This window comes from Pyxicephalus adspersus, chromosome 5 (assembly GCF_032062135.1).
Source record: "Pyxicephalus adspersus chromosome 5, UCB_Pads_2.0, whole genome shotgun sequence".
NCBI lineage: Eukaryota > Metazoa > Chordata > Amphibia > Anura > Pyxicephalidae > Pyxicephalus > Pyxicephalus adspersus.
Genome location: NC_092862.1, coordinates 75,658,542 through 75,669,965, shown reverse-complemented (window position 1 = coordinate 75,669,965; position 11,424 = coordinate 75,658,542). Strand labels below are relative to the sequence as shown.

General features: G+C 39.2%; 1 protein-coding gene across 1 annotated transcript in view; it reads left to right on the top strand.

Annotated features, from left to right (window-relative positions):
- Positions 1-1,754: 1,754 nt before the first annotated feature.
- The window catches only part of ABITRAM (actin binding transcription modulator), a 16,136-nt gene continuing 6,466 nt past the window's right edge, over positions 1,755-11,424 (top strand). The window contains exons 1-5 of the mRNA XM_072411886.1: positions 1,755-1,841; positions 7,622-7,731; positions 8,817-8,868; positions 9,337-9,466; positions 10,135-10,211. Coding sequence (XP_072267987.1) covers positions 7,665-7,731; positions 8,817-8,868; positions 9,337-9,466; positions 10,135-10,211 — 326 coding nt within the window. The 5' untranslated portion in view covers positions 1,755-1,841; positions 7,622-7,664. The remainder of the gene's footprint in view (positions 1,842-7,621; positions 7,732-8,816; positions 8,869-9,336; positions 9,467-10,134; positions 10,212-11,424) is intronic.

Below are 11,424 nucleotides of genomic sequence, written 5' to 3'. Positions count from 1 at the left end.
ATTCCTCCACCCTGGCCCCCGCCCTAACCAAACTATTCAACCTCTCCCTTTCCACTGGTAGATACCCCTCCGCTTTCAAACATGTCATTATTCTCCCTATCCTGAAGAAACCCTCACTGGACCCCTCCCTACGGTCTAACTACCGTCCTATAGAACACCCTTATAATGCCTTGTCAACAAAAGTTCCATCGATTACTTGAGCATCAACTCTCTCCTTGACCCCCTCCAGTCTGGTTTTAGAGCTGCCCATTCCACTGAAACAGCCCTTACTACAGTAGCCAATGACCTCATCAGAGCTAAGTCTCAAGGCAACTTTTCCCTGCTCCTTCTCCGTGATCTTTCCTCTGCTTTTGACACTGTTGATCACCCCCTTCTAATACAAATCATGCGCTCCATTGGCATCTGTGACACTGCTGTCTCTTGGTTTGCTTCCTATCTGTCTGACCGCTCCTTTCAAGTTTCTTTCAATGGTAATTCCTCCTCACCCACTCTCCTCCCTGTTGGTGTTCCCCAAGGGTCAGTCCTTGGACCGGTTCTCTTTTCTCTGTACACCTCCTCTCTGGGTAGTCTCATATCCTCCTTTGGCTTGCAGTACCATCTGTATGCTGATGACACTCAAATTTATCTGCCCACCCCTGACCTGTCTCCCTCAGTCCTGGATAAGGTCTCATGCTGCCTGTCAGCCATCTCATCATGGATGTCTGACCGATTCCTGAAACTCAGCCTTGATAAAACAGAACTCATCATCATCCCCCCCTCATATTCCAAATCCCCCCCTGACATATATCTAACTGTTAACAACACTGTTATTCCTTTGACTCTGCCCTTTCATTTACCCCCCACAGAACATTTCCAGGTCCTGTAACTTTCACCTACGCAACATCTCCAAAATCCGCCCCTACCTGTCCCCTGAGACCACCAAACTCCTTGTACATGCTCTTATCATCTCTCGTCTGGACTACTGTAACATCTTCCTATCTGGTATTCCACAACTCTTTCCTCTACGATCTATTATGAACGCTACAGTCAGACTCATCCATCCTTCCTACCGCTCCTGTTCCGCTGCATCTCTTTGTAGTTCTCTTCGTTGGCTGCCATTTCACCTGAGAATCAAATTCAAGCTCCTGTGATTTGCCTTCAAATCCCTACACAGTTATTGTCCCACTTACATTCCTGACCTGATAAAAAAATACTCCCCCAGGCGCTCTCTCCGCTCCTCCAATGACCTGCTAATGACTTCCTCACTCATAACCTCATCACATGCACGGATACAAGACTTCTCTAGAGCTGCCCCAACTCTCTGGAATGGTCTTCCTCGTCCTATTCGGCTTGCTCCTACTTTCTGCTCACTTAAAATAGCACTCAAAACCCATTTTTTCAAACTTGCCTACCCATCTTCTTCTGTCTTTTGTCCCTACTTCCCACCACTACATATCTCCCATCCTATTGCGTGTGAAATTCCCCCACCTACTAGATTGTAAGCTCTTCGGGGGAGGGTCCTCTCCTCCTGTATCACTGTCTGTATTAGTCTGTCATTTGCAATCCCTATTTAATGTACAGCGCAATCGTCTGAAAACACCTGTGATGTTAGCTACAAAAAACAAACTTATAAATTTTAATGGAAACTGATTTTCTACAAGCATTTTAAAGTAGTTTGAAGTAAAACCACAAATGTGAACATCCCCCCCATGTGATCCTCTGTATTAGTATATATATGGTAACGTGCTGTTTGTCTCCCTCCCCTGGTGACGCTTGTTTTGGTGAAGCACGTAGGGGCGGAGCTTGTGACCTCAGCACGTTGCCCTGACGTTGGAGATCCCCGTGGAGTGGATTAGTATTTGGTAGGTAACATGTTGGGGGTTGTGTAGTAAAGCAGTTACATTACTCCTGGTGTCTGAGGAGCACGGAATGCCATGTACTATGCTGGTTGTGCCATATGCTTTATTCTGCCTGCAATACCATCCGCAGCATGCACTTCATATGTCAATGTGTGACACAGCAGGGGTTAAAAGCAGATGGAGGAGTTAACTATTTGCTTACTGAACTTCTCAGCTGTAGTGCAGACTGGCGGAGCAGCACGTGCCAGCACGGCTTGATATTACACTGAGGGGTTAATGACTGTGCTGTTGGGTTTCCTTGCAGACGGGCTGTGTAGTGACAATGGGGATATAATGGGGGGTTAACTATTTGGTTGCTGATGTGATTTATAATATGTGCAATTATTCCATTTATTTGAACTTAACAGACACAATGTTTATGTTATTTTATTTCTTCATACTTTTTAATATTATTACACAGTATATAGCACTGACATATTACGTAGTGCTGTACAAAGTCCATAGTCGTGCCTCTAGCTGTCCCTCAAAGGAGCTCACAATCCAATGTCCCTACCATAGTCATATGTCTTTATTAAAGTCTAAGGTCAATTTAGGGGGAAGCCAATTAACAAAACTGCATGTTTTTTTTTGGAAAATAGGAGGAAACCTACGCATAGTAACCTACAAACTCCATGCAGATAGAGTCCTGGCTGAAATTCAAACCTGGGACCTAGTGCTGCAAAAGCCAGAGTGCTAATCTCTAAGCCAGCATGCTTTGCAGGTTATATTTGTTTGAAGTGACACATGTTGCTTTTGATGTTGATAAATACATTTTTTTTAGACTAAGGCTAGGTACACATGTAGAATAATTATTGTTGGAAAACGAACAACTAACAGATTAATATTTATTCATGATTATTTGGAATGATCGTATAATGCATGATTCTGCACAGTGCTGTAACAATCTGATCATTCAAATATAATCCACCAATAGTGTACACACACCAGATATGATTGAACGATGCAGGAAGTGATGTGTACCTGAGAAAGTGTATCGCAGAACCTTCCACCATCACTAAATGACCGTATACACAAAAGATACCGACCGATCCTCACCCAATACGATCTGCCAGGACAATCGTTCATTTCCAGCGACATTCATCGTTATTGTTGGCCAATCGTTGTGCACTTTTTTTTAAACAATTATGGGATGATTGGTCGTCAATCGTTCGTTTCCAACGATAATTATTGTACGTGTGTACGTAGCCTAAGGTGTTTATTTCTGGATGGAAAGCCACTATTGTCACTGCTGGCGATCTATAATTCACAAGTTATTGTAGTGTAAACATTCCTTGTTCACAATTGGACATTTTTTACTCTATTCCTTGGGGATAATTGCTTAAATAAATAAATTAGCTCCCAACTAGAAGTTAAAATATTTCAGGCTGGCCAGCGAAGATGGTGTCACTGAAGAAGAGGGAAATAGATGAGGTTACATTGGAGGAAAGTGAAATGGACATTAGTTAAACTGATTTGAAAAAATGCAATATCATGCACTGAAATGTTTTTATTTTTTCAAAATAAAATTGAACCCTTGCTCCTAAAAAGAGTGCCCAATATGCAGATTTGTCGTGGTTCTATGATGGGGGTCAGGTGACCAGCCTATTGGCCTATGCACTGCACAGGTATGCACATGGTGGGGGGGTGTGCACATGAAAGAGCATGCAGGCTTTGGAAGCATGAATGTTAATAATACTGCACTGGAAATATGCAGAGGGGTTTTGCCATAAACACTGGTACAAGGGGAAGATGTGCAAAAGGAAGAGTACTGTAGCATTGATAGAAGAGTGCCCTGTACGTCTGGGTACTGCCAAACTTGAAAACAAAAAGTTTGTGTTCCTACACTTTACAGTACAGTAGCACACTAAAATCTACCAGGTACATGGGAATTCAGCTTGTGGCAAGGCATGATGGGAATTGTAGTACAAAGTGCAAAAGTGTCAAATGCAATGGGCCTGAAGTTTACCTTCCATGTCCTTTTTTTAAAAAATGATGATGAACATTGAATTTGGTGGAACCTTTTGTAGTTCATTAAAGACCTTGGCACATTTTATGGACTAGGTGGTCAGTTCTTGCAGCAGTGATAATTCTAGAACCAGAATATATAAGGACAATTTGCAGCTATTTGTATGGCCTACACAGTGTGCATATAAAATGCTAGGTAACATTTATTATTGTGATTGGGAAGTTGTCGCCGTGTAGGTTTTGTAAGCATTAAAGCTGAGCTCTGGGCACCACATACCTTCAAAAAGAAGGTCTCCCAATTCAGCATTTCTGCTTCTTAAAGTAAAAGTTTCACAAAAAAAAGAAAAAGATCCCTTGCTGTTTCTCTTCTTTTTGTAGATACATTGCATGTTTGAGATCGAACCCTTTTTCTTTACCTTACTGGAAAGACCCTTGTATCAAGCATGTGCAGAATAAGCAGCCTACAACCTCCTAGGGTATGTAACGCAAGCAGGCTGCAGGTTTCCCCTTTAGTCTTTACCTGCCCTGTATAGTTTTTCTGGCTGCATTCCCCACATAAGGAGAAACACTGAGTTAAGGGCCCTTCATTGTGAAGAAGAGGTTTGTGATTGTGTTATCACACAGCACCCTACTGTCTGTTGTGCCATAACTGAAAACCCTTGCATAGGGATGGCCTTTAATCACAGAATTGAGAGTGTGAAATCATTCCATAAAATTCAATATAAATCTGTCTACAAATGTTTTCATAAATTCTTGTTCTATCTTTACACAGATAATTTCTAATATAACAACGTTGCTCGTAACATAGTTTATTTTTTTAGCCAAAGCTTGATAGCAGAAGTTTTTTATTTTTTTTAAGTACACCCACCTGTCCTCACTCAGTCATGGTCACCCCCAGCCTATTTCATTTTTGTTCTGATGTTTGGCCATCTTGATTGGCTAGGCCAGTAATAATAATATTATTAAACAGGATTTTTATAGTGTCAACATAAAACCCAGCACTGTACATTTAAATAGGGGTTGCAAATGACTACCAAATACAGACAGTGACACAGGAGGAGGAGAAGAAGACCCTGCCCTGAAGAGGTTACAATCTAAGAGGTGGGGGAAGTAACACACAATAGGAGGGTAGATATATAATGTAGTTATTCAATCTTGGCACCTGCAGGGGAAACTAGGATGTGCTGGGTATCCCAGCAAACAATGCTGAGATGTGCATGTGCAGCTCTGCTAATCTAATGTGCGTTTTATATTGAAGAAATTCTGCTACCCCTGTGGGACAATTTTATTATTACAATGCGTTTCTGTCTGCCTTTGATGATGTCATCTCCTAAAGCTTAAAGTGTGATAGTAGATATATTTGTACTCCTGCTGTTGTATTATTACATCAATCTGTTATTTTCAAGCTTCGTTGGTGTGGTAATGTTACATCTTGTCACTCTGTCTTGACAAACATGCAGATGCTGGTTCTTTAACAGTCAAAGTACCACTCATCACCCCCATTCATTCCATATGGAGCTGCCACAGATAGAGGCAACATGTAGCATTGTACTTGTGGTAGTAGTGTGAACACAGCTTAAAATAAAAAATGTAATTAGATAAGGGGCAGATTAGTGTCTCTGGGATGAAAGGGAGGAAGAAGAGTCACAGAGAAAGAAGTCCCAGTCATCACTTCCCCACATCACTGGAAGCTCCTCTTTCAATCCAATAATAATATAGATTCCTTTTCTGTGTTTGACGCTTTGTTATTGTAATAATGTGGCTGCACAGTTTGCATCTCTATAGTCAGTAACATTTCCTGATTATTAAGTTGTGTCTGAGGTTGTGTGACTGCCTCAAAGCCAGCATTTGGGAGCTTTAGGAAAATTTCTTTGTTATCAAAATCTGCTGTTATCATGGATTGCAGCTCTTTAATTATCTCATCCCTTCTAGTGCTGGATTGTATGTTATAACTAGGGGTACAAGGCTGTTTTTGCTTATTTCTTTTCGTTTGCAAGGCAGCATCTATGCTTGTCTAGATGGTTTTATTTTGTTATCTTTTCCTATGTAAAGATTCTACTAGTATTCTGAATATTTCTTTTTTTCATGTGAATACATATACAGTGGTATCTGGTGACCTGCCTGTGTATAATGGCTTGTTTGGTGTGTTAGGATAGGTTTAGCCCTGCTTCGGGATAAAGCAATTCAGCAAAGCTCTTCATGGCTGTGCAGTGCTGGTTCTTAAAAAGAAGTATCTGCTGGAAGCAGTATAAGTACCAATCACTGCTGCCCCTATTCCCTATGGGAACACACCACAACCATGTGAAGTTACAGATGTAGAGATAGTTAACATCAATGAGTGGGTTTTGTGTGAAGTCAGGTATAACATACGGTTATAGTTATGGGCCCTCCTACATTGATAATTATTTCATCAGTTAATTTAATTGCTAACTCTTGATTTTTTTGAGCTCAAGGCTCTTCCACCTTTTTATCTACAGCCTACTGATTTTGATTTTAGTCCCTCCCCTCTTTGTTGGGGTCAAATTTACCCCCAGAGCTGTACATTGTGAACCAATGCCAGTGTGCATTATTGAAGGCATTTTGTCTTGGCTTCACTTTTGATTCTGTCCTCTTTCACCCCACATTCAGAACATTTCCAGGTCCTGTCACTTTCACCTGCACAACATTTACAAAATCCACCCCTACCTGTCCCCAGAGACCTCTAAACTCCTTGTCCACGCTCTTATCTCTCGTCTGGACTACTGTAACATCCTCCTCTTCACAGGAGAGAGTCAGACTCATCTATCCTTCCCACCGCTCCTCTTCCACTGCCTCTCTTTGTAGTTCTTTTCATTGGCTTCCATTTCACCTTAGAATCAAATTCAAGCTCCTGTGCTTTGCTTTAAAATCCCTTCACAGTTTCTGACCTAATAGAAAAATACTCCGCCAACTGCTTTTGTCCAATGACCTAATACTAACTTCCTCACTCATAACCTCATCACGCGCACGGCTCCAAGACTTTTCTAGGACTGTCTGACTCTCTGGAATGGTCTTCCTTGTCATGTTGGGCTTGCTCCTACCTTCTGCACATTTAAAAGTGCACTCAAAACCCATCTTCTTGTCTCCAAAAACCCTCACTAATTCCCTCCACTATATATCCCCCTCCCATTGTGTGTTATTTCCCCTTCTCTTAGATTGTAAGATCTTCTGAGCAGGGTCCTTACCTCCTGTTTCATTGTTTGTATATGTATATAGGCAACCCCTATTTAATGTATAGCGCTGCCTAATATGTTGGCACTATATAAATACTGTTTAATAATGATGACTCAAGAACATAATTTAGAGATAATTGTCACACATATCAGAAGTGCAAAAAAACTTTATGGCAGGGTTACCATACGTTTTTCATAAAAGTGGTCGAAAATGTTAAATTATTAAAAATAATTTAAATCAAGCAGGAATGCTTGGTCATCCTTACATCCCCCCCACCCCCCCAGCTGATAATTGTGCTTTGAGGGGCAGCAGTTCACTCTGCACTTCCTTTTTTTTTTTTTTTTTTGTCAGCGTTTTCTTTGCTTCAGCTCACGTTTGCCTAATACTGCTTTACTCTTTCCTTTCCCAGTCTGAGCTCTGCAGTACTGAGGATTGTAAGGGGCAGATACCACATTTATTTGAGTATTTGCAATGTGCATGCATTTCCTATGCAATATGCTTTACATACCTAACTGTAAAAACATTTTTCATTTTCTTTCCTCCTGGCCATACTTATACATTGTTTTTTAATGAATTGTTCTTTTTAGACTTGGTAATCAGAACCTCTGCTCAACTGTAAATTGTCTTTACATGGCTGAAGGATGTCGAGAATTTCCTTCTGTTGTGGACCGTTATTTTACACGATGGTACAAAGCAGGTAAGGTTCAACAGACTAAAATTGTCAGTTACTGATGTTTCCTTAAGGTAAACCATCCTAGGGGGTTAATTGCAGATGGCTTAATTACAGCAATTACAGAGTCCTAGGTTCAAAGTCTGGCCAGGTAACTATTAGCAAGAATTTTCATAAGTGCTCGGGCAGTCAAGTGTCCCCCAAAGATTGTTCAAAAACATGCAGGCAGGTTAATTCAATTCCCTGGAAACTGTCCTTGGTATGCATGGAAAATAAGCAGCACAACCAAATTGCTAATGCCAGCTCCTGGGCACAATATGGAAGCATCAGAATTATAATAAAGAATAAAACAAATTCTCTCCAGAACAAAAGGTGAAGGAAAAATATTCTAATGTCTTTTCCTCTGACAGCTGCCAAAATAGAAAAATGAGCATAGGCATATTTATTAATCCTTTTTTTTTTTCATCTGGGCTGTAGTGTTTTGCCTGTGTCATTATCTGTAATGTAGAGGATGAAATTTTTCACATAAATAAGAAAGTTGCACAGCTGCAAATCACAAAAATTGTTCATATAGCCATTAGTATAGTATGTTTGAGTTCAAGACCAAAAAACGCTTTTATTGGAGATTTAGGGAAAGTTTGAGGTATATAAAACCAAAAAAGTATCAACAAATTGTGTTTATAGTTCCCAATATTATAATGAAACATTTCTGTCTTTAATTAATAAATCCTTGTCAGACTGAATTTTCAGTGATTTATTGGCCGACCTCGGCCTACTGAAAAAAATCTAAAAAGGTGGGCTGATGTCATTTAAATATTGTAAAAGCCAACTTTACCTTCGAAAGTCTGATTTCCACTCTTGTAGTTTTGTAGCTTCTACCCATGAATCTGCAAAAAGCTGTGACATGAGAAAGAACAATAAAGAGCTTACAGCAAGAAAAAGTCAGCCATCTATCCATTTTACTGTTGTATAGTGGATACCATTATATCCTTTTAGTTTGATACATAGATGTCATTTACTTTACCACTAAAAGCAAAAGGAAACACAGAGAAACATTTACATCACACCTTTCAATATTCTGCTGTTATGTGATGTTTTTTTTATTTGTTCAGATGTGAAAGGAAAGCTGCATGAAGACTACTGTATACTGCAACATTCAAACCGGTAAGAGATATTCTAAAACTTGCACCCAGAATGTAATAATTACATTTAGAAATTCTTCTACACAATAGGGAATAACCCTCTGTGCGTGCTGTATGTGCTATCAATGCTTGCATTTACCTATGGTAACACATGTAGTTATTTTTAATGAATTTTGAAGGTTTCAGAATATGCTACTGCTACAAAGCAGTGATGGCAGCTTCCTAATGAAGTGCATATATCCCCAGCATGCTGTCTTGTCCTGCTGACCATTGTACTTTGTAAAACATTGCTCCCTGGATCTCTGTACTGTAAGGCCTGCCCATTATAGGGAATGAGCTGACAAGAAAGCTTATCAAGGGTGTGTGGTCTTGGACAGGTTACAAAGTAATTGTCAGAATATACCATATTATTTTTCAGAACTGTACTAATATGTCTGCAACTAAGCATAATGCATTTGATTTTTTTTCACCAATGTTGTTTTGCTTTCAGAATATGTGTTATAACACTGGCCGAATGTCATCCAGTTCTTCAAAGTGGGAAAACCATTTCCAGTATTAATTATCAAATCAGTGCTAATTGCAGCAGATTACAGAATAAAGTGTCAGGAAAGTCGAAACGGGTGAGTGGGTTCTTTCTGATGCCATGATGAATCTTCTGAAGTATGATAAAGCTATTATAAAGCTACTAAATCTTTATAATTTTAGCTCAAAACTGCACATACAGGGAGGCTGTTTTCATAGCAGAAAAAATGTCCCTCTGCCAGAAATCCTTCTGCTTGCCTGTCAGTATTATATTTTTTGGTAGCAGACATGACAAGGTTACACATAAATATAAAGTAGCTCTTTGTTGCTCTAGAAAAAAAAGTGGAATACAGTAGGCAGATAGAAGTATATTTTTAGGGGGCTAGACAGGGTGCCCCCCTGAAATATCCCATGCATGATGCCTTGTTAATCTATTTTCCTGTGTTTTTCTCACACCTACCTGTCACTGAAACCTGCAGTCCTCCCTAGCAATTTTGAGTCAGCCAATCAGTTTATCTACAATGGTTTATAAAACATGAAACTGTAGTCTGCAGATTGCACTGCAGCCTAAAGATGACCATGTGTTCCATATATCTTCATTGGTGGGCCCATATTAATAATGATAAAAAGCCATTAATGTCATAGTTTTTAGTTACTTAATAATATAATATCTTCTGCCCATTTCTTTCATGTTTGTCATTGTGTCCAATCATTATTTCAAATCCATATTTAGAAATCATTAATTGTAAATTATCTTCTATTTCAGGGAGCTCAGTTCCTAACAGAACTTGCACCTTTATGTAGAATCACTTGTAGTGATGGTGATGAATATACTATTTACAGGTAAATAAATTGTCAAAATGATTGCATTGATTTTGTACATTGAGCACTTGTAAGTGTATAATGTTTACTCCTATAATTATTTATATATTTTTAAATTACTTAAAGTGGACCTAACTCCATATTTTAACATTACGTAAAGAAAAAATTGTATTTATTAACACAGCCCCTTTAATTCTTGATCGCCACTTCCTGAGGGAGCCATATGCACATTTTCACAGACCTTACTGTAAAGAATCTCTTCCTTATCTGGAGATTAAATTTATTTTCCACCAGATGCAAAGTAACGGCTGTAAAGTGAATAATTGGGAAGAGCGTTCTCTATATGGACCATTTGTAGAATACAGCAATAACTTGAAGTAATCATTTTCTGTATGAATTTATCAGTGCAGTCTCTCACATCATTGTGTTAGTATTTTGGCCCAGTTTCCTTAGAATATTTCTTCAGTTTATTGAAGCTTGCAGACATTTTGTTTATGTACACTCTTTTAATGCCACGGCATTTTGATTGTGTTTGGGTCTGTACTTTGGGCCATTGCTACACCTTTTCTTTTTTTAAGCATTCTGTTCTGGATTTACTGGTGTGTTTGGGATCATTGTCTGGTTGTATGATCTCACATTTGTCTTTAGAATACATAGTATTTTATAGTTGACTCAAAAAAAAAAAAAAACTCTACCCATGACCGTGCTTGACAGTTGGTATGAGATGTTTGTGCTGATTTGCTGAGTTACTGTGCATTATGGACATCCTAATTTTGGTAACTTCTGTCTATGGTACATTGTTCTGGAAGTCTGGTTTCTTCAGATGTTATAGATAGGAAAGTATAGTGTATGCAGTGTTCTCCCCAGAAATTTTTTTCAGCCGGGTGGTAGGAAGCTGTTGCCGGGTGGTAAAAAAGGGGGTGTTGCAAAACACGGCAAATTTAGTGCTCCCAGTTGTTTATGCCATGGGTATCCAGTAACCTCTGATTGTTTCAGTGTTCTGCCTTCTCCCAATTTATTGTTACAACTTTGTAGTGCCTGCCCTGTTAGTATATCCAATTTTTCTATTCTATGTATTTTGCCACAACTGTCCTATGCCGTGTATTGTGACCCAACTTACTAGTGTTCTAAGTTTTTTAAGAGTGTAATCCGTTGTAGTAGTGTAAAAGTATAATGAATGTGGTGTAACAAGTTAGGCTTAGCTCATATTAGCAGCAAAAAACATTTACCCCTT